At 50.9% G+C, this 23,156-nt stretch overlaps 2 protein-coding genes across 2 annotated transcripts in view; one reads left to right on the top strand and one right to left on the bottom strand.

The window, feature by feature from the left end:
- The first annotated feature begins 1,509 nt into the window (after window positions 1-1,509).
- kdm1a (lysine (K)-specific demethylase 1a) lies at window positions 1,510-22,657 on the top strand. Its single transcript, XM_080550563.1, has 21 exons — window positions 1,510-1,541; window positions 2,344-2,637; window positions 3,205-3,370; window positions 3,496-3,629; window positions 3,845-3,923; window positions 4,133-4,225; window positions 4,602-4,708; window positions 5,148-5,229; window positions 5,741-5,835; window positions 6,925-6,942; window positions 7,511-7,653; window positions 9,680-9,770; window positions 10,271-10,405; window positions 14,023-14,096; window positions 14,517-14,628; window positions 15,181-15,313; window positions 15,600-15,787; window positions 17,317-17,431; window positions 18,423-18,550; window positions 18,861-19,007; window positions 21,896-22,657. Exons 2-21 carry the CDS (start codon window positions 2,365-2,367, stop codon window positions 22,079-22,081), a joined length of 2,499 nt encoding a protein of 832 aa, XP_080406689.1. The 5' UTR covers window positions 1,510-1,541; window positions 2,344-2,364; the 3' UTR covers window positions 22,082-22,657.
- The window catches only part of luzp1 (leucine zipper protein 1), a gene marked incomplete at both ends in the record, with an annotated part of 30,918 nt that continues 30,130 nt past the window's right edge, over window positions 22,369-23,156 (bottom strand). The window contains one exon of the mRNA XM_080548000.1: window positions 22,369-22,431. Within this exon, the coding sequence (XP_080404126.1) occupies window positions 22,369-22,431 (63 nt within the window). The remainder of the gene's footprint in view (window positions 22,432-23,156) is intronic.

The raw sequence follows: 23,156 nt of genomic DNA, 5'->3' as shown, positions 1-23,156 counted from the left end.
CCGCTATTGTTTTAATTTGAGTTCTCTTATCTTTCTGATCCTTTGCCCTTTGATGCAAAATGGCCTGTGCTGTAGGAGAAGAAGAAAGGTCTGTCTCAAACATCACCAACAGGACCGTACTAGATTTGAGAAGAAAGCATGGAGGAGGGATTACAGCAGCATTTTAAAAAGACCTTAGGATGGAGACTCTAGAGTCACAGGCGTCAGACATGGCAGCTGCTACTGACTCAGCACTAAGAAAACGTGTCAAGAGGGCACATCAAGTCTTCAGTGGCCTGAAGAAAACAAAGAAGAAAGAGGGGGAGCTATCTGAATTTCTTAAGAAGGCATTCATTATCCCAAAGAGAAGAGAAATGGGTGGGACTGTAGACAAGACACTGTACATTCACCTCAAGGAGGACATGAGACAAGTCAAGACAACTCTTTTAAATGTAGGCAAGGAAAATATTCAATTAGAGTCAGAGAACATTACATTATTTATTATTACATGTATCATTTATTCAGTTGAATTGCTGCTCTCTAGCCTTTCAACTAATGGATGTCGAGTTTTCAGTGACTTGCAATAATTGCAGGCTAAATATGAAGAATTGAGATCTAAGCTGTAAAAAAAAAAAAAAAAAAAAGGGGGAAAAAAGCTCTTTTAAATGAGAGTGGGACAGATGACCTTAAAAGCGCGTTAATTGGTGAAAAGGTGTCCAGGAGAGGAGCCCTGGTTATCTGACCATAGTAAAAGTATCCCCGCCTCCTCGATGATTGACGAAACCTGTAACCAATCGGTGTGTCCTAAACGCCCAGACGCTCTCCGCTGAACCAATGGCGGTGGCGTAGAGAGGCTGGCCGTTGAACTGGAGAGGACCTAGTCGAGGTGCTGTCTTTGTTGTGACAATAGCGGAGATCGTAGAGGTAATATTCCTATTTGAATGACAGATAGATACGCATTTACTACTCCAGTGACATATCTAGCTCTGGCCGTATAATGTGGAAAAATGGGCTGTATGATTATGACTTAGCTAAACAACGGGGTGGTGAGTGCGGTTGAGTTAACGGTGTTAGCCATCTGTCGCTGGGAGCCTCATTGTTAGCTAACGGTGGCTAACTCCGGTAGCTAGTGCTAGCTGACATGGGTACATCATAGGACATACGAGGTAGCGGGCACTCGTACACAAACAGCTGATTGTGTTGAGCACCGTTAGGCTTGTTTAGTTGAGGATATGTCGGAGGGTTTTAGCAGTATGTTTCCAGCCTGCCAAGTTAGCTAACGGTAGCTAGCCGCCTAGCTTGACTCCCATCTGTAGTCCGTCCGACATTTTTTTTTATACAAAACCGAAGGAATAACGATCGATCTAGCTAAACCACCGCTTATATCAACCCGATTAACCACACTCACACACTACATTTGCTACCGATTGACTTGGTTGGGCGGACATGTTCACCCAGTTGCTTTGTGTTGTTGATGAATATATATGTGATTCTCATTCTGTCTTTATTTCTTTAGTGTTTGAATGGATATTACCAGGGGCTCGGAGAAATGGGTAAAAAAGGTTGCTGTACCATACCCTCATATACATTTTTGTTCACCATGTACATTAATTCCACGCATATATCTAGCTGCTGCATTGTTTTCTAACATAAATGATCTTCAAGGCTAGCGGTAGTACCTAGAGTAGCCTCACACTCCCTCCCTGCCCAGTGGCTGCGGCAGGTGCAGACCCCAACAATAGGGTTGAATCTCTGAGAGCACAGTTCTAATCTCGCCATCTAGGAATGGTTTATTTGGTCAGTTCAGGGATGCTTTCCCCTAGTGTAGCTCACCAAAGACACAATCAGACCGAGAAGGATTTATGAATGAAAGGAAGACATTTAGAAGAAGACGATTTTATATACTTGTGGTTAGGTTATGCAACCTGAAATACATTAGTGTGTTTTGTTGTTGGCCAGCAAACTAGAAGGCCTAAGACCTCACCTACTGTATGACGCTATGTCTTTCATTGGTTATCTTTCCTTTAATGTTTTTGTACTGTGGAATTAGTTTGAGATGCACTGATCACGAATGCTGCTTTCCATGACTGAACATCATAAAGAAGTTCATTGATTCTACCTAGAGCTGAGTGGATGGAAACACTTCCGACATTGTGCTCATGCTTTTCATCCTCATTTTCATGTTTTTGAAAAGCACAATGTTTTATTTTGTAAACCGCAGCCTACAGGCTAAATTATTTCCTTGAAGCATAAAGGAGCAGCATTGTAAAAGACAAAGTCATGTTTCAAAACCACATTTCAAAAATAAAACAAAGCCGAAAGTGTTCTCGTCTCATGTTCTGTCTGTGCTATTCCTCTTCCCAGGAGAGGCCTCTGTCTTCCTCCATGATGCTGTCAAGTAAGAAGTCAGATGCAGGCTCCTCCTCCTCCGCCGCGGGCCCGGCCGGGGGTGGTGAGAGGGCCCCAGACGCCCAGGCCCCTGCCCCGCCCGGCCCCCCCATCTCAGCCCCCGGCCTGGTGGACATCAAGAAGAAGGAGCGGGCCTCCCCCAGTGGCGAGCCTGGTGGTCCCCCCCTCCCCCACCCTCCGGGCCCCGGGGGGGTGGACCCGGCCGACACAGCGGAGGGCCGCAGGACCAGCCGCCGGAAGCGAGCGAAAGTAAGCTTCCTATATCGCCGGAGTCCTGCGCCGTACTTAGAGAGTCAGTCATCACCACGGCAACACACTTCACTTATCACCGGAGTCCCGCTCCATACTTAAGAGAGTCAGTCACCACGGCAACACACTTCACTTATCACCGGAGTCCCGCTCCGTACTTAGAGAGTCAGTCACCACGGCAACACACTTAACTCACTCGGAAGAGGCCGCTCGTTACAAGAGAGATTTACAGACCAGAGGCATGTTTGACAAAGTTGATGATGATGATAATATTGTTTTATGTGTTTTTTCCCAGAAAGCTTTGTCGCACCAAGACCATCTTGAATCCATTGCAGGTCTTTGTAGGCAACAGATTTAAACAAGATGTCAGCGGTACCACTAAGCTTTCCTCAAACGGACCCCTGACCGGCCAGCTGACCGTGTGAGACACCCCCGCTCCCCCCCAGCAAGCAGAGTGACTCGACCCCCTGCCACCAGCAGCAAGCAAAGGGACCTCGACCCCCAACCTCCATCCAGCCGGGCCAGAGCCAGGTTTTAACGTCGCTTTTATTGTGCGTCTTGTTGCAGGTGGAGTACCGCGAGATGGACGAAAGCCTGGCTAACCTGTCTGAGGACGAATACTACTCCGAGGAGGAGCGCAACGCCAAGGCCGAGAAGGAGCGCAAGCAGGTGGTCCCGCCCCCGGTGGCGCCCGTGGAGGAGGAGGCCGACAGCGAGCCCGAGGAGCCCTCTGGTGAGTGTGAGTCCTGAGGCTGAATGCGCGAGCGGCAGGGCGACTGAGAGGTCAGCGTGTGTGTGCGTCAGGGCTGGACGGTGACGGCTGTGTGTGTGTGTGTGTGTGTGTGTGTGTGTTTTTAGGTGTGGAGGGAGCTGCCTTCCAAAGCCGCCTCCCCCACGACCGGATGACCTCACAGGAGGCCGCCTGCTTCCCTGACATCATCAGCGGCCCCCAGCAGACGCAGAAGGTGTTCCTGTACATCCGAAACCGCACGGTGAGGACTCACACACACACACACACACACACACACACACACACACACACACACACACACACACACAGGGGCGTACACGCAGGCACATTCACTCACTCTCCATCTCTCACACACACACACCCTACTCCATTATTTGCATACAGGAATGTCAGGACCTTCAATTTGGGTTTGACTGTGTCTTCTGATTGACTGTGGTTGACTGTGGTTTGCTCCAGCTCCAACTCTGGCTTGACAACCCCAAGATCCAGCTGACCTTCGAAGCCACGGCCCAGCAGCTAGAGGCGCCCTACAACAGTGAGTTCCATATTAACACACTTTGTCATTTTCACATCCTCCTGACATGGACATTTGAATGGGTTCCTCTCTGACCCCCCCCCCCCCCACCCCCTCCCCCTGTTTACATTTTTTAAAATTCATCTTTTAATTCATTTAATTCATTCAATCTTTTATTTATGCTGAAGCGCTTTATAAATGTAATACATAGTTATTATTATTATTCTCAGGTGATACAGGCCTGGTCCACAGGATACACAGTTACCTGGAGAGACACGGCCTCATCAACTTCGGCGTCTACAAGAGAGTCAAGCCTCTACCCAGTGAGTAACCATGGAGACGGAAGAGCTAACCCCAACCTAGCTTACTGAGGTCCAGTCTAACCCAGTTTACTGAGGTCCAGTTTCTACCTGTCGTGTTTCCATTCAGTTCAGCCTATGTTCTGTCTCTATGACGATATGTACCTCTTCACCCCTATGTTCTGTCTCTATGACGATATGTACCTCTTCATTTCTGCCATGCTTTGTGTGGGTGGTGTTGTTCATGCGTTTAGCCATTTGGTTTGCATAGAACAGTTATATGCAAAGTAGATATTGTTATTAACAGGAACTGCTTGTGGTTATGCAAAGTAAAAGCGCGTGAGTTGAGGTTCTTTGTATGGGTCTTGACGGAGCTCTTGGTTTCCTCTTCCTGCCGCAGCCAAGAAGACGGGGAAGGTGATCATCATCGGAGGGGGCGTGTCTGGCCTGGCGGCGGCGAGGCAGCTGCAGAGCTTTGGGATGGATGTCACCGTACTGGAGGCCAGGGTGGGTTAGAGGCCAGGGGAAGTTAGAGGTTAGAGGCTAGGGGAGGTGGGAGGATGGAGGCCAGGGTGGGTTAGAGGCCAGGGGAAGTTAGAGGTTAGAGGCTAGGGGAGGTGGGAGGATGGAGGCCAGGGTGGGTTAGAGGCCAGGGGAAGTTAGAGGTTAGAGGCTAGGGGAGGTGGGAGGATGGAGGCCAGGGTGGGTTAGAAGCCAGAGGAGGTGGGAGGATGGAGACCAGGAGAAGTTAGAGGCCAGTTAGAGGAGTTAGAGGCCAGGGGAGGATGGATGCTGGTTTATTACCTAATACACCTTACCTTTGATACAGGTGTATTACCTTTATTGATGCAGGTGTATTACCTTTATTGATACAGGTGTATTACCTTTATTGATGCAGGTGTATTTATTGCAGGGAGGTTTTTAATAAACATTGTCTTCTTGGCAGGACCGTGTCGGGGGGAGGGTGGCCACATTCAGGAAGGGCAACTATGTGGCTGACCTGGGGGCCATGGTGGTGACAGGCCTGGGTAAGAGACTACACACACACACACAAATACGCGCATCAGATACACACTCGTAGGCCTTATACTGGAGTGATATTATTTCATTCCGCGCTTAGTTGTCTCTGTACTTGTACTCTGCCAATGACAATTAATCTGAATCTGATATCTACAGTAGATGAATGAAAGAGTCTCTTGAGAAGAAAAGTAAACGGCAGACTAATTTCTCAGGGGACCAACTTGTCCTTCTCGTTTACAACCAGCATAACGTTTGGAGTTGTGAAAGAATTTTCCATCAACGTAACCAGAGTGTGGTGCGTTGGTCACACTGCTCCTGCTATGACAGCTTCTCACCACCAAGGGGTGGTGTTGACCGTGTACATTTAGTCAGTGTAACATGCTCTCCCTTCTGACATGTTCCACTACATCTACAGTATTAGTCAGATTTATCATTCTGTGTGTGTGTGTGTGTGTGTGTGTGTGTGTGTGTGTGTGTGTGTGTGTGTGTGTGTGTGTGTGTGTGTGTGTGTGTGTGCAGGAGGTAACCCCATGGCTGTGGTCAGTAAGCAGGTGAACATGGAGCTGGCCAAGATCAAACAGAAGTGTCCTCTGTACGAGGCCAACGGTCAAGCTGTGAGTACAACAGTGTCACCGTGGTCATCATGGCGATGCACACTTGAGCCCCAGCTGACACCAATGTAGCAGACACACACCTAGTCTGCGTGGTGGGTTGTACATTCAGGACTTTAGGACTATAATATAGTCTATATATATATTATATGATTCCTGTATTATGATATGTCCCTTATGTACCACTTTGACCCCAGCTGACACCAACGTAAGCACCGTTACGTGAACAGCATTTGTTTATCGAAAAATGTGCATCCCAAAACGAACAGTCGTGTTCTGCTCTGTCTGGCATTGCAGTGGTGTCCCATGCACGTTCCGCAGCTGGCCGAGTGTCTACTAACAAGTCTCAGGTCTTATTGTTTGTTACGTCACATTACACAAGTGTAAGAGAGTAAAATTCGTAGACTTCGGTTAACAAACAAACATCACCAGACAGTGCCGGGAAATATTAGATGTTTACCTCAGGAACCCCCCTTCCCCCCCGGTCCTCCGTTTTGAACCCGATCCATTTGTTATGGTACTTCACTTCCCCTGAAGATGTTTTAGATTCGGACCGCTCTGCTAGTGTATCGGCGGAGCAGAGCACGCAGAGTGTGTGTTTCATCCGCAGGGCCTGGCCTTGTTTCCGCTACACATCGCCAAAATGGCGGGTGGTTCCAGTTAGCTGCTTTGCGTAGCGTTTCGTCAACAGCAGAACCGGGCCTCTCTCGGGAGATGGAACCAGAGCGATGATGTCACAACCGGAGATAAACACGGGTGTTCTCTTTTAGAATGTCAAACAGCAGGAGGATGTTTTGGTTTGACGTGACCTCTGGTTGACCTCTGGTTGACCTGCGTAGCGACCGGTGCTAACGCTAACTGAGTGTGTTTTTGTTGTTGTGTTTGAGTGTAAACATGTTTAGTGTTGTGTTTTGTTGTTGTCTGTTGACTTAATTTGTTGTTTTTCTCTCTCCCTCTCTCTCTCTCTCCGTCTCTCTCTCCCTCTCTCTCTCTCTCTCTCTCTCTCTCTCTCTCTCTCTCTCTCTCTCTCTCTCTCTCTCTCTCTCTCTCACACAACCTCTCCTGCGTGCATCCTCTGCTCGGTACCATAAGGGTGAACGGTGCACAAGTGTATGTATCGTTTTACTACATAATACACAACTCACCGATCCTTAATCATTCATGTTCAGATCAACAGGTCACAACAGGTTTAGGCCCATCACCACCAGTGTTTCTAGCTCTTTCAGATGACATAAACTGTAGAACTGATCCCCTCCTCCTCCTCTTGGTGTGGTTTTTCTGCGTGGCCTCAGGCTATGACTGTGAGGTGACGGCCTGTAGGAGCCTCCGTCCTGGCATGGCTTCCTGCTGCAGAGTGGCGTGTAGAGTGTGGTGTTGAGGCTTGGTGTGGGTTGTTACAGCCGTGTGTGGATAATGTCTCATTATATGAATAGATTAATAGTGGAAAGCCCTCCACCATACCATATCTACTTCTATATACATTCAGAATTTCAGATCCATATCAATAAATAACGGATACATCAATTTAAAAACACAGCATTTATAAGACCTAGCGATAGGGTTTAGGGCCTATTTCAATCGAACTCTTGACTCTCTTAAAAAAAATGAAATCAAAAATAATATGAAAACTATGAATGAGATGTGTATGTGTGTGTGTAACATGTGACTGGGTGCCCAGGTGCCCAAGGAGAAGGACGAGATGGTGGAACAGGAGTTCAACCGCCTGCTGGAGGCCACCTCCTACCTCAGCCACCAGCTGGACTTCAACTTCCTCAACAACAAGCCCGTGTCCCTGGGCCAGGCCCTGGAGGTCGTCATACAGTGAGTCTCCAGCAGGGGGGGCTGGCCACGGTAGAAATCAGAGGCCGGGTGTATGGTGAACGGAACGGAATGAGGAACACAAGGTATCAAAAACACGCTGTGTGTGATACCGTTCCTCGTTCCGTTCTATGCGTTACAATGAGTCCCGGCCTCCGGTTTCTACCTCCGCCAGCCTCCCCTGGGTCTCGTCTCAAGTGCTGTACTCTGGTTTCATGGGCCCTACTCCAGCTCACCCGTTCTAATGCTGCAGTAGCAGGCCCCATAAAACATCTTAACGGTCTTAACAGATTAAAGCAGTTAACGGCAATTATACTGGGACTGTCTGGTCTGGAGCGGTGCTTGACTGGGTTAGGACTCTTATGGCGCTTTTCCACTACAGGGCCAGCCCGGGTCAGCCCTGTTCTTTGGCGCTTTTCCATTTGTCGGCTCGGGTCGGCTCGGCACAGCACGGCACGGTAAAATAGTTCTTGTTCCGGATGGGTAGTGAAAGTTGGGGAAAGGTACTTTTTTGCCAGGCTGCGTGTGACGTGTGACACTGCACACCGTTGATTGGTCAATGGAAATCGTCATCCCATGTTCATAGATTTCTTCTCTAACCGCCATCTTTAAATACCACAACAGATTTCGCTCTCGGAAAATGTCACTTACTGTTTCTGTAATAACTTATTAATAAAGATTAGAATAATTATGCTAACCATCGTATTATCTTAGTTTAATGTCAATGTTCAATGCATCACAGAACTTTTATTTACAACAAGCATAACAAAAAAATCGCTATTATGGCGATGTCCTGTGCCTATGCTGTTCCTCAGTCCAGCGGCAGTCAAATGCTGGTAGATTCACGTCTTTCTCCCTTTAACACCATGTCGGCGTTTCCCTGGTTGCGAGATCTAAACTACGAGAACTGAAAGCGGCAGGTAACAGGCACATAACATCCATATGCTGTATATATATCGATCTATTCTTGCCAATTCCTTATTACCAGTGGAAAGGGGGAAGGACTTTCCGTTCAATGGAGGAAGCATGATACTCGCGAGTTCATCTCGCTTTTCCCCCCGTTGATGTATTGAACAATCTAAGCAATCTAATCAGAGCAGTTGTTATTGTGTAATATTATTGATGGATGTGCCATTTTTGATGGAGAGCAGTGAGCGGATGACTGGATGTGAGCATGTATTTGACTAATGCCGATAGATTCGCGTCTTGTTCCGAAACCGGAGCTGTCTACAGCGGATTCTACAGCGTTCCTTCAAACTATCGTAATTCATGAACTATGTGCCCAATCTAAAAAATTCAAACAGTTTCTGAAAGCAGAGAAGTTGCACTTTTTGAACAGGCTTATTACGGTAGTTCACCAACAAAAAAAGCACAGTGCTCAACGTGTCAGGAGAAATAAAAATAGAATCGTGTCGGCATTTCATGTCGGCATTTCCCTAAACTAGTCTACTAGAACTGAAAGCGGCACTTAACGTTACATGTTGTAAGGCTGATCTGTGCACGATAGTGCTGCATTTTGACATAATTCTTAGCGCATTTCCCCCCGCTGATCTGTATAGCGGGGGTAATCTTATGACACGTAACTCCTCCTACAGTCCCGGTTCCTGTATAGTGGAAAACGTCTCGTACCCAGAACTGTTCAAACGCGTGCTGAGGCGAGCCAAACCGAGCCGAGCCGGGCCCGGTAGTGGAAAAGCGCCATTAGGCCTGGGTTAGGCCTGGTTAGAACTCTTAGGCCTGGGTTATGCCCTGGTTATGCCCTGGTTAGGACTGCTTAGGCCTGTCTAGGCCTGGCTACTTGTTTATGCCTATAGTTTTATCTTTTGCGACCCAAGCTGCTGTGCCCATAGCAGGAGCAGGTTGTAGTTTGTCTCCTGTCTTTTCGAAGGCTGCTATTAAATTCAGATTCTTCACCGTCCTGCTAATGACATTGATGGAATGCAGTTTTGTTGTTGGTGGTGTTTGTGCGTCACTTTGGTTTCCTGATCAGTGTCCTGAGCCTGTGGGTCTGTGTGTGTGTGTGGTGCAGGCTGCAGGAGAAGCACGTGAAGGACGAGCAGATAGAACACTGGAAGAAGATCGTCAAGACACAGGAAGACCTGAAGGAGCTGTTGAACAAGGTGAGCAGGAGAGGTCAGTCTAAACAACAGCCAAGTGACCTTTGGTGGAGATATCTCCTTGGTAACCGCTCATTTTTTACCCCTCCTTTCTTCTCCCTCTCTCCTCCCCCTACCCCCCCTCCCTCTCTCCTTCTCTCCCTCCTTCTCTCCCTCCCTCTCTCCCTCTCTGCCTCCATCACTCCCTCCCTCCCTCTCTCTCTCTCTTTCTCCCTCCCTCTCTCTCTCTCCCTCATCTCTTTCTTTCCCTCCCTCTCCCTCCCTCCCTCTCTCTCTCTCCCTCCCTCCCTCTCCCTCCCTCCCTCTCCCTCCCTCCCTCTCTCTCTCTCCCTCTCCCTCCCTCCCTCTCTCTCTCCCTCCCTCCCTCTCTCTTTCTCCCTCTCTCTCTCCCTCATCTCTTTCTTTCCCTCCCTCTCTCTCCCTCCCTCTCTCTCTCTCCCTCCCTCCCCCTATCTCCCTCCTTCTCTCTCCCCCTCCCTCCCTCTCTCTCTCCCTCCCTCCAGATGGTAGGCACTAAGGAGCGTGTGAAGGAGCTGCATCATCAGTACAAGGAGGCCAGCGAGGTCAAGCCCCCCAGAGACATCACCGCCGAGTTCCTGGTCAAGAGCAAGCACCGCGACCTGACGGCACTCTGCAAGGTGACCGCAACTCAACCACACCTGAACCTTGACCGCAACTCATCCATGTCTGAACCTCAAACACACCTTAATTTCAACCACAACTAACTCAACCACACCCGAACCTTGACTGCAACTCAACCATGTCTGAACCTCAAACACACCTTAATTTCAACCACAACTCAACCACACCTGAACCTTGACCGCAAACTCAACCATACCGTAACCACAATTTAACCACAACTTAACCATACCTTAATCGCAACATAAGCACACCTGACCACTATACACAATGTCGAAGGGAACAAAGTACGGTAGGCTTGAGAGTTCAAGATGGTTTATAATGATTTAGATGATTTATAAAAAATATTAATTTATAAATAAAAAAATAAAAAATAAACATTTCGCTTTTAATCCAAAGCAATTTACAATCAGAGATTACAGGGACAGTCTCCCTGGAGTAATTTAGGGCTAAGTGCCTTACTCAAGGGCACACTAGTGGTGGTGTTCCCAGGTCTTACTCAAGGGCACACTAGTGGTGGTGTTCCCAGGTCTTACTCAAGGGCACACTAGTGGTGGTGTTCCCAGGTCTTACTCAAGGACACACTAGTGGTGGTGTTCCCAGGTCTTACTCAAGGGCACACTAGTGGTGGTGTTCCCGGTCTTACTCAAGGGCACACTAGTGGTGGTGTTCCCAGGTCTTTCTCAAGGGCACACTAGTGGTGGTGTTCCCAGGTCTTACTCAAGGACACACTAGTGGTGGTGTTCCCAGGTCTTACTCAAGGGCACACTAGTGGTGGTGTTCCCAGGTCTTACTCAAGGGCACACTAGTGGTGGTGTTCCCAGGTCTTACTCAAGGGCACACTAGTGGTGGTGTTCCCAGGTCTTACTCAAGGGCACACTAGTGGTGGAATTCCCAGGTCTTACTCAAGGGCACACTAGTGGTGGAATTCCCAGGTCTTACTCAAGGGCACACTAGTGGTGGTGTTCCCAGGTCTTACTCAAGGGCACACTAGTGGTGGAATTCCCAGGTCTTACTCAAGGGCACACTAGTGGTGGTGTTCCCAGGTCTTACTCAAGGGCACACTAGTGGTGGTGTTCCCAGGTCTTACTCAAGGGCACACTAGTGGTGGTGTTCCCAGGTCTTACTCAAGGGCACACTAGTGGTGGTGTTCCCAGGTCTTACTCAAGGGCACACTAGTGGTGGTGTTCCCAGGTCTTACTCAAGGGCACACTAGTGGTGGAATTCCCAGGTCTTACTCAAGGACACACTAGTGGTGGTGTTCCCAGGTCTTACTCAAGGGAACACTAGTGGTGGTGTTCCCAGGTCTTACTCAAGGGCACACTATTGGTGGTGTTCCCAGGTCTTACTCAAGGACACACTAGTGGTGGTGTTCCCAGGTCTTACTCAAGGGCACACTAGTGGTGGTGTTCCCAGGTGGGACTGGAACTGATCCCCTCGACCAGCGAGTCCCAACCTATGGGCTGCGGCCCTCTGGTGGGCCGCGAGGGTACTGCAAGTGGGCTGCCAAACATTGTAAAAAATGTATTCATGGTACTGTATTTTTTTTTTTAAAACCTTAAAGAATGCATCATCAGTGTGATAGTGATAGACAGGAATTTATGGGGATTAATGATGAGACACCCCAAAAAACTTCTACGCGTGTGTAAAATGCCTGTGTGGGCCTTGAGTCCAAAAAGGTTGGGAACCGCTGCCCTAGACCAAGGGACCACTACCCCAAGATCCCAGGCTGCAGGAGGGATGGAGAGGAAAACGGGAAGCGATTTCTCAACCCCTCAAAGTATTTGTGTTTACCTAACAATGCCTCCAAGCTGCAAGCACTTATCTGAACGTTACTTTGATTACTTTGCTATTCGCCTATTTGTTGATTTTTCCAAAACAGCAACAACTCAATTCTCAGACAGTGTGGTACTTCCTCAGATCGTGAATAAGACTTAAGTCTCGCTGCAGGAGGTGAAGAACTCAGCAAGAGACATCCTCTTCTGCCCCGCCATTTTGATTGCATTCACACTGTTTCTCAGGCCATTATTGTCATTATGCGAATGCGAGTGTGTTTAGAATCCCACCCGTTTTGAAACACTTTCAAGTGATTGTGGAAGTGTGGTTTCCCAGTCCTTATTCCTGGCGTGACGTGCAGCCCTGCGTGTCCTCCGACCTCCGCCAGCCTCCAGTGGTGAGCTGGGACAGACGCTTGACCACCAGAATGGCCTGCAGATGAAGATTTTTAGGCCTTTAACTCACCAACTGTCAAGGAATTACAGAACACTCACCAGCTAGAGTGTTCTAGAACACTCACCACCTAGAGTGTTCTAGAACACTCAGCAACTAGAGTGCCAAGTGTTTTATCTGGTGGTTACCTAGCTAGCAACAATTGGCTTCAAAATAAATCACAGTAATTGCTGCTGTTTTCTCTGTGAATAAAGTCACTCCTGGCACTCTAAAATGTTGACCATTCGGGGCGACGGCACTCAAAATGAGTTCAAAAGGCCTAAGAAGTGAACTCGTTTTCTACAAACTTAACGCTAATATTCAGCAAGATTAGCGTTGTTTAGCCGCTGACTCCCGACTGTACTTATCTGACGGGTTTCAGCGTCTCTTTGATCTATCTGATGTTTTGTCCCGTTTTGAGAGGAAAACAGCTGTACTGAGTCTTATCACCCCCCCTCCTGGTCTGTAGTACAATACCGTGGTAAATGGATCATTTGGATTCAAGCCATTAGGCAAAGAGGAGGGGGGAGCTAACAATGGCCTGAGCTCTGAGACAACCAGACGCTTTACCAGCAGCATGTGTTTAAGTAGTCTTAATGCCTAAGCTGTGTGTGTGTGTGTGTGTGTGTGTGTGTGTGTGTGTGTGTGTGTGTTTATAGTGTAGATAAAGCCTTTCCCTGGCCTCAGAGCGGTGTTTAAACACAGCTGCTGTCGTCTCGGTCTCTCTGTCTGTCTGTAAGCCACTTCAAGGCATGACTCAGGCCTGTCTGTCTGGCTGGAGGTTTGTGTTTGTGTGTGTGTGTGTGTGTGTGTGTGTGTGTGTGGAAGGTCAGGGATGCCTTTGGCTGTGTTATTACGGGGTTCCCGTGTGTGTGTGTGTGTGTGTGTGTGTGTGTGTGTGTGTCTGTGTCCTAGACAGTTTGTGGGCCTGTCAGTAGCTGCAGGCAGAGGTAGTTGAGACTGTGGGAAACCTCCATGGGGTGACTCAGCTCTTCTGGTGACTGGCTGTCTGTCCTGCCTACTCCAACCTGAACCGTATGGGGGGAGGGGTGTGTACACACACACACACGCGCACCATAGTTTGGCTTTGATCTGTTTTCCCACATCCTTATACAGTGTTAAGGTTTGGTTTGGCCGGTAATGTTACTTGACTAACCTGTCATGGAGCAATGCACACGCACACACACACACACACACAGGTCAAGGTCATGAGTTCAAATCCCACCTGGGAACACCACCACTAGTGAGTCCTTGAGTAAGGCAGTTAGCCCTAAGTTACTCCAGACTGCCCCTGTAATCTCGATCTGTAAGTCGCTTTGCTAAATGGTTAAAATGTAAATGTGGCACACACACACACACACACACACACACACAGAGGATGTTTAACCCCTGGTGGTGTGTCCTGCAGGAGTATGATGAGCTGGTGGAGATGCAGGTGAAACTAGAGGAGAAGCTACAGGAGCTAGAGGCTAACCCACCCAGGTAACAACCACCCCTCTCTTTCTCTCTCTCTCTCACTCACTCACTCACTCACTTCCCCCCCTCTCTCTCTCTCCCCCCCTTTCTCTCTCACTCCCTCTCTCTCTCCCCCCCCCTCTCTCTCTCTCTCCCCCCCCTCTCTCTCCCTCTCCCCCCCCCTCTTTCTCCCCCCCTCTCTCAATCCCCCCCCCCCCTCTCTCTCTCATTGATCTCAGGTGAACAGCCATGTTCCTGAGGCCAGTCTACAGTGTAGTTACAGGCCTACAGTGTCATGTTGGTGTTGAGTGATATTCTCTTCTGTGTTGTTTTGTGTGAGTTATAGGTCAGCTGCTTCTGAACAAGGTTATTGATGACATGGAGGAAGTGCTAAACTCTCTTCCTCTGTCTCCCCTCCCTCCCCCCTCCCCTCCCTTCCTCCTCCAGTGACGTGTACCTGTCGTCGAGGGACAGACAGATCCTAGACTGGCACTTTGCCAACCTGGAGTTTGCCAACGCCACGCCCCTCTCTACTCTGTCACTGAAACACTGGGACCAGGTAAGACACACACACACACACACACACACACACACACACACACACACACACTCCCTCTCCCCCCCACTGTGGCCTAGATCAGGTTCCCGGGCAGGATGACATCAGTGTGTCCATAGCGATGGTTGCCATAGGACACCACCAGTAGAAAGCAGGGCATTCTTAACCACACGTCACCCACACCTTTGTCTGACTGTCTACCTCCCTCCCTCTCTCTCTTCTCTCTCCCCCTCGCCTCTCCCTCCCTCTCTCTCTTCTCTCTCCTCCTCGCTTCTCCCCCCACCCATCTCCCTACTTACCTTCTCCTGCTCTCTCTCCCCTCTCTCCTCTCTCTTCCTCCCCCCCTTCTCTCCTCCTCTCCTCCCTCTTTCTCTTTCTCTTCCTCCCCCCTTTCTCTCCCTCCCTCTTTCTCTTCCTCCCCCCATTCTCTCTCCTCCTCTCCTCCCTCCCTCTCCCCCCCCTTCTCTCTCCCTCTTTCTCCCCCTCTCTCTCCTCCTCTCCTCCCTCCCTCCCTCTCTCTCCCCCCCCCCCTTTCTCTCTCCTCCCTCTCTCCAGGACGATGACTTTGAGTTCACGGGGAGTCATCTGACAGTGAGGAACGGCTACTCGTGTGTTCCCGTGGCGCTGGCCGAGGGGCTGGACATCAAACTGAACACGGCCGTACGGCAGGTCCGCTACACAGCCTCAGGTACGCTCACACCCTCCCTCTGTGTGTGTGTGTGTGTCTGTGTGTGTCTGTGTGTGTGCGCCTGTGTGCGTGTGTGCCTTGTTGTAGCTTACGTTGGTGTGTGTCTAACCCTACTCCCTCTCTCTCTCCCTCCTTCTCTCCCCCCCCCCTCTCTCTCTCTCTCCCCCCCTCTCTCTCCCTCTCCCTCTCTCTCTCTCCCTCTCCTTCTCTCCCCCTCCTTCTCTCCCTCTCCTTCTCTCTCCCTCTCTCTCTCTCCCCCCCCCCCCCTCTCTCTCCCCCCCCCCAGGCTGTGAGGTCATAGCGGTGAACACCCGCTCCACCACGCAGACGTTCATCTATAAGTGTGACGCGGTGCTGTGCACGCTGCCGCTGGGCGTCATGAAGCAGCAGCCCCCCGCCGTGCAGTTCGTGCCCCCCCTCCCTGAGTGGAAGACCTCCGCTATCCAGAGGATGGGCTTCGGGAACCTCAACAAGGTACGGACGGACACACACACACACACACACACACACACAGACATAGACACACACACACACACACACACACACAGACATAGACACACAGACATAGACACACAGACATAGACACACAGACATAGACAGACACACACAGACATAGACACACACACACACACACACACACACACACACACAGACATAGACACACACACACACACACACACACACAGACATAGACACACAGACATAGACAGGCACACACTCAGACACACACACAGACATGGACATAGACACACAGACATAGACATAGACACACAGACATAGACACACACTCTCACTGACACACACACACACACACACACACACACACCGACACATACACAGGTGCGCACAACATGCATACATAAGCCCACAGGTGCACACACTCAAACGCAGGTACTACACACCACACACATACGGGCAGACATGCACACACACGCACACAGGCACGTACACACTGGTGTTCACTACACACACACACACACACTCACACACTCACACGCACGTGCGTTTGTCTATCCTTTCATTCTGAGGTGTTGGTCCTCTGGGAGTCTGGCTGCTGCAGTGTCCTTGAGATGGAGACTTGACCCCTAATCTGACTCTACACACACAGCCTTGAACACAGCCACCACACACACACACACACACACACACAAACACACACACACACACACAAACACACACATCATTAAGACATACACACGCACACACACACACACACACACATAATTAAGACACACCTGTTGGAGACACTTCCACACTGCTGTCAGCATGAATCAGGCCAGCTGTTTATTACACTGAGAACAAGGTTACCTCTCCTTCCTAAAATAGTCCTGTGGAGAGAGGGAGAGAGGGAGAGAGGGAGACACCTGCCAGCTCTCCATCCTGGTCTACATCAGCGGAGAGAGAGACGACAGTGAACAGTGTGAATAGAGATAGAGAAAGACAGAATGTGTGTGAGCGTTTTGGCAACGTGTTAGCAGTCAGATCAGCCTCCCCCTTCCCCCCCCCAACTCTGGTCCAGGAAGTGCATCATCTACTGCAGACTTTTGATCAGCTAATTCTGCTGCAGCAGAAAATACTGCATGGTTATGCAACGTGAGCCTGTGTGTTTCCCCTGGCCGCCAGCAGAGGGCGCTCCGCCTCTGGGTCTCACTCAGTCCACTACCTGCATCATTAAACCACAAGCTCAACCCAGCTAGCTAACACCTTGGAATTTAAATGGGATTCTATATGTATTTTTTCTTAAGAGAACCCATAGAAGTTGCTGTGAGGTGTGTCTGTGTGTGTGTGTGTGTGTGTGTGTGTGTGTGTGTGTCTGTGTGTGTGTGTGTCTGTGTGTGTGTGTGTGTGTGTGTCTGTTTGTGTCTGTGTGTGTGTGTCTGTCTGTCTGTGTCTGTGTGTGTGTGTGTGTGTGTGTGTGTGTGCGTGTGTGTGTCTGTCTGTGTGTGTGTAGTTTGAGGTCAGTCTCTCATCCAGCTGCTGCTGTGTGTCCTCCCTGCCTCTAGGTGGTGCTGTGTTTCGACCGCGTGTTCTGGGATCCCAGTGTGAACCTCTTTGGTCACGTGGGCAGCACCACGGCCAGCCGCGGGGAACTCTTCCTCTTCTGGAACCTCTACAAAGGTGAGACCAGCGCTGTCCCCCCTGTCCTCCCATCCCTGTCTCCCTGTCCTCCCATCCCAGTCTCCGTGTCCTCCCATCCCTGTCTCCCTGTCCCTCCCAGTCTCCCTGTCCTCCCATCCCTGTCTCCCTGTCCTCCCATCCCTGTCTCCCTGTCCCTCCCATCCCTGTCTCCCTGTCCCTCCCAGTCTCCCTGTCCTCCCATCCCTGTCTCTCTGTCCTCTCCCATCCCTGTCTCCCTGTCCTCCCATCCCTGTCTCCCTGTCCCTCCCAGTTTCCCTGTCCTCTCCCATCCCAGTCTCCCTGTCCTCCCATCCCTGTCTCCCTGTCCCTCCCAGTCTCCCTGTCCTCCCATCCCAGTCTCCCTGTCCTCCCATCCCTGTCTCCCTGTCCCTCCCAGTCTCCCTGTCCTCCCATCCCAGTCTCCCTGTCCCTCCCAGTCTCCCTGTCCTCTCCCATCCCTGTCTCCCTGTCCTCTCCCATCCCAGTCTCCCTGTCCTCCCATCCCTGTCTCCCTGTCTCCCTGTCCTCTCCCATCCCAGTCTCCCTGTCCTCCCATCCCTGTCTCCCTGTCCTCCCATCCCTGTCTCCCTGTCCTCCCATCCCTGTCTCCCTGTCCTCCCATCCCTGTCTCTCTGTCCCTCCCTGTCTCCCTGTCCCTCCCTGTCTCTCTGTCCATCCCTGTCCTCCCATCCCTGTCTCCCTGTCCTCCCATCCCAGTCCATCCCTGTCCCTTCCTGTCTCCCTGTCCTCCCGTCCCTGGTCAACAGATCTGAGAGGATCAGAGGCAGAAACAAAATGGCGCTGTCTCCACTGTCCTCTCTCTTGTCAGGTGGAATGGAAAATTCACCATCTGGCTTAACACCGACCCAGTCCTCTCAGGTCTGCTGAGGTGTCTAGTGGCCAGGGTCAGTGTGTTCTGAAGAGCGGAAGGGACTTCTTTGTGACTAAATGTGATTGTGTTTTCACACTCGCCCTGTTTGTCCCCTCCCAGCCCCCATCCTCTTGGCGTTGATGGCGGGAGAGGCGGCCGGCATCATGGAGAACATCAGCGACGACGTCATAGTTGGGCGTTGCTTAGCGATCCTCAAAGGCATCTTTGGAAGTAGCGCAGTACCTCAGGTGTGTGATGGCTACACACACGCACGCAGAGATTCTCACGCACGCACGCACACACACACACACACACACACACACACACACACCTACACACACACACACCTACACACCTACACACATACACACCTACACACCTACACACACACACATACACACACACACACACACACAAACACACACACACTCATACGGAGGGGTGTCAGCATACAATCAGGTGTCAGCCTCCCTGTTTTTAAGTCTGTTTACATGGCAACTGAAACATGTGTGTGTGTGTGTGTGTGTGTGTGTGTGCGTGTGCGCGTTGCCATGGCAGCCCAAGGAGACGGTGGTGACGCGTTGGCGTGCCGACCCCTGGGCGCGGGGCTCCTACTCCTACGTGGCGGCCGGGTCCTCCGGCAACGACTACGACCTCATGGCTCAGCCAATCACACCAGGCCCCGCCATCCCCGGAGCCTCACAGGTAACCACGGCGACCACTGTACCCCCCTAAACTACACCACTTTACTGTACCGGTACCCCCTAAACTACACCACTTTACTCTACTGTACTGTACCCCCTAAACTACACCACTTTACTGTACTGTACCCCCTAAACTACACCACTTTACTGTACCCCCTAAACTACACCACTTTACTGTACTGTACCCCCTAAACTACACCACTTTACTGTACCCCCTAAACTAGGGATGTCCCGATCCGATATTGATATCGGATATCGCTGCGATATTGGTCCTGAATGCTGGATCGCAGATCGCACCAGAAAAAAAATAGGCTGCGATCCGCGTGCGCGATCTGGCGTGTCACTCACGTGATGACAACAGTAGTAGTCAGTGGTCACGGGCATGAGTTGACTACCTGTGTGTAATGAGTCTGACAATGTCATGATGCTAGCTGGTGAAATCATAAACCATTTGCTTAAGTAATTTTTCGGTTATTTACATAGTCTGAAACTACAGATGGTAAGCTTTCAAATTATGCGTCAGACATTGAAATCGGAAAGAAATTCAAGACGACACGAGTATTTGAATGTTGGTGCACCGAATGGGAATGTGACAGGAGAAAAGTGACTGACCAAACCACAACAACAAACGCTGCTAGCGGCTAACAGCTAACAGTGGTACATCGCTAGGAACGTCTAACTGCGTTTTTATATCATCACAACATACTGAGAGAACATGGACATGCTAAAAACACATAACTACATTCTGAATGCATCCGTTTGCGCGTCTGTTTTCAGTTTAGCGCTGCCTCTCTGGGAGCCCAGCCCCAGTTCATCAGCTCCCTCACCTCCACTCCCATCTTAACTAGATGAACACACAGTCCTTGCTTTTGAACACGTCCTAAAACGAGAGTATGTTTACAAGTCATTATCACTTACTGGTAGCCTCCGACAAACGAGAACAGTTAATCCAATCCACAGATTATAAGTATTTAGTGATGGTTAAACTGTTTTTTATTATATGGACTGGGTACAAAAAACGAAAACCAGATATTGTTGACACCTTCGATTCTGCGACTGGTTTCTGGTCTCACCAGCGGGCTACACTTTTAAAAAGGGTCCTATAATTGATTTGCGATTTGTAAGAGAAGATAAATAGAATACAAACCTGAAGGCACTAAAACTAGAAATCAGACAGTAACTCTTTTTTTTTTTCTACAATGCTGAATGCTGCTGTTTAAATAGTTTTAACCAGTTGGTCACTGAGTACTGCAGAGTACTGTTTTTGTTGCTTGAATAAAGGCTGGCAGTCTTTAATAGCCAACTGTTGTTGTGGACTATATTGGGGAAGTATTTGTTATTATTCAGGAGTAAAACAATAAATACTAATATCGGATCGGTATCGGTATCGCAGATACCTGAAGCCCAGGTATCGGTATCGGTAGTGAAAAAATGGGATCGGGACATCCCTACCCTAAACTACACCACTTTATTCTACTGCCTGATTTTGACACCTGAACTGAGCTAAACTAGGTCTTGATGAGGAGGTGGTTGGTAGCTGTGTTAAGGCAGGGCTGGAGAGAGGAGCTGGTTGGTAGCTGTGTTAGGGCAGGGCTGGAGTGAGAACCTGCAGGACGGTACCTCTCTGGAGGTGGGTTGGGCTCCCCTAGATTAGTCCCTCCCCCCACACACAGACACAGCCAGCGATTGGTCCATTCTGATGAGGTTCAAGTGCCAACGCTCATATTTGGGCTTTTTCTACCCCAAAAAATGAAACCCTACAACGCCCTATGCCTCTCAGCCAATCAGAAAGCCTGATGTATTAGCCAGAAAAATAAAAGCTCTGCAGATTCCCATTCGCTAACCACCGGACCATGTGTGAATGTGAAGCCGTTCCAGCCAACCACAGCCTCTCTGACCAAGCCCAGCCAACCACAGCCTCTCTGACCAAGCCCAGCCAACCACAGCCTCTCTGACCAAGCCCAGTTGGACCAGAGCGCTCCCTCCCCAGGCAGATGTTCTAGGTCGTTTTGATGTTGACAAGCTGCTTAATGTGCACACTCATATTCATGCGGCTGATGATGAGTTTTGTCGTGTTTTTTTCTTCCTCTTTTTTTCTTCTTCTCTCTCCCTCCCTTTTTCCCTCCAACCCTCCCACCCTCCCTCCCTCCCACCCTCCCTCCCTCCCACCCACCCTCCCTCCCTCCCTCCCACCCACCCTCCCTCCCTCCCTCCCACCCTCCCTCCCTCCCTCCCACCCTCCCTCCCTCCCACCCTCCCTCCCACCCTCCCTCCCTCCCACCCTCCCTCCCTCCCACCCTCCCTCCCTCCCACCCTCCCTCCCTCCCTCCCACCCTCCCTCCCTCCCTCCCACCCTCCCTCCCACCCTCCCTCCCTCCCTCCCACCCTCCCTCCCACCCTCCCTCCCACCCTCCCTCCCTCCCACCCTCCCTCCCACCCTCCCTCCCACCCTCCCTCCCTCCCACCCTCCCTCCCACCCTCCCTCCCTCCTTCCCTCCCACCCTCCCTCCCTCCTTCCCTCCCACCCTCCCTCCTTCCCTCCCTCCCTCCTTCCCTCCCACCCTCCTTCCCTCCTACCCTCCCTCCCTCCCTCCCTCCTTCCCTCCCACCCTCCCTCCCTCCCTCCCTCCTTCCCTCCCTCCTTCCCTCCCACCCTCCCTCCCTCCTTCCCTCCCACCCTCCCTCCCACCCTCCTTCCCTCCCACCCTCCCTCCCTCCTTCCCTCCCACCCTCCCTCCCTCCTTCCCTCCCACCCTCCCTCCCTCCTTCCCTCCCACCCTCCCTCCTTCCTTCCTTCCTTCCCTCCCTCCCTCCCTCCTTCCCTCCCTCCCTCCCTCCCTCCTTCCCCCCCTCCCTCCCTCCCTCCTTCCCCCCCTCCCTCCCTCCCAGCCTGTCCCTCGTCTGTTCTTCGCGGGGGAGCACACCATCAGGAACTATCCCGCCACGGTACACGGCGCTCTGCTGAGCGGCCTCCGGGAGGCGGGCCGCATCGCCGACCAGTTCCTGGGCGCCATGTACACCCTCCCCCGACAGGCCACGCCCACCGCCAACCCTCAGCCCTCCCCGAGTGTCTAAACTCCGCCCCTCCCCCCCCCTCCACCACCACCACCACCACCACCAACTCCCTCCATTTCATACTGTACAAGTGATGTCAAGTGGTGGCTTCTTAACGTTGCAAAGACTCTTGAGATAAGAATGTACCTGTCCGTCTCCAGTGACCCGTTTGTGACGACAGAATGCTGTTTCTGTCCCATTATTATGACCTCATCACCCAGCGCCTCACACTGGACAGGAAGTGCAGTGGTCTTTAGCTGACCCAGTCCGAAGGGACCTCACTACCGGGTCTCTGTCCCTCAGTACTGTTAGGCCCGCACTGAGCGGTCCTGAGAGAGAGAACCTCTCCTCAGCGCCTTTTCCAGAACCCACTGGAGGAGAGGAGAAGGTCTTAAAAGAAGAACTTTAGAACTTCTCCTCCAATGACCTTTTGAGAAGGAGGCAGGGAGAGAGAGGAGGATGCAGGGAGAGAGGAGGATGCTGGGTATCAAGGAAACACTTGTCAGGCCACATGGTTCTGCTCCGTGTTGGGTAAAGACCGGCCCAAAGGACGGACAGAAGTATCAACCTCAGTGTCCCCCTGTGCTCCCTGTCCCCCTGTCCTCCCTGTCCTCCCAGTATTACAAGATGGCGGCTGCAGAGGGGAGGGAGGCAGCAGCTGTATTTGTCGTTGGATGGGACCAGGGGAGGCTGGTGGAGGTAGAAATCGGAGGACAGGGCTCATCGTAACGCACAGAGCGGAATGAGGAATGGCCTCACGTGTTTGATACCATTCTTCGTTCCGTGCATTAGTGAGCTCACCCCTGTCCTCCGATTTCTACCTCCTCCAGCCTCCCCTGGATGGGATCCATGGTACACTGATACTCTGACACTGAGCCTTAGAGGGCAGACAACCGTACCCCCCCACCACACACACACACACACATGCACACACACACACACACACACACACACACACTCCCCCAAGCCCTACCAGGCAGGTCAGCTAACAGCTACATCGCAGTAGCACTCGGTTTCACTCCATTGAAACTCTGTTTTATTTTTCTATTGAAAAGACGCTAGGCGCCTGGCTGCCAGTCTGCCATGAGGGCATTAT

The sequence above is a fragment of the Nansenia antarctica genome (assembly GCF_963989245.1).
Source record: "Nansenia antarctica genome assembly, chromosome: 1".
NCBI lineage: Eukaryota > Metazoa > Chordata > Actinopteri > Argentiniformes > Microstomatidae > Nansenia > Nansenia antarctica.
The sequence above is the reverse complement of the archived record's forward strand: the minus strand, read 5'-3'. Positions and strand labels throughout refer to the sequence as shown.

Bases quoted from the DNA above. Each gene is read 5' to 3' on its own strand.
- kdm1a (XM_080550563.1), top strand. From the start codon at position 2,365: ATGATGCTGTCAAGTAAGAAGTCAGATGCAGGCTCCTCCTCCTCCGCC. The intron at 4,226-4,601 runs GTGAGTAACCAT...TTCCTGCCGCAG, and splicing joins GAGAGTCAAGCCTCTACCCA to CCAAGAAGACGGGGAAGGTG. The intron at 19,008-21,895 runs GTAACCACGGCG...CCTCCCTCCCAG, and splicing joins CCATCCCCGGAGCCTCACAG to CCTGTCCCTCGTCTGTTCTT.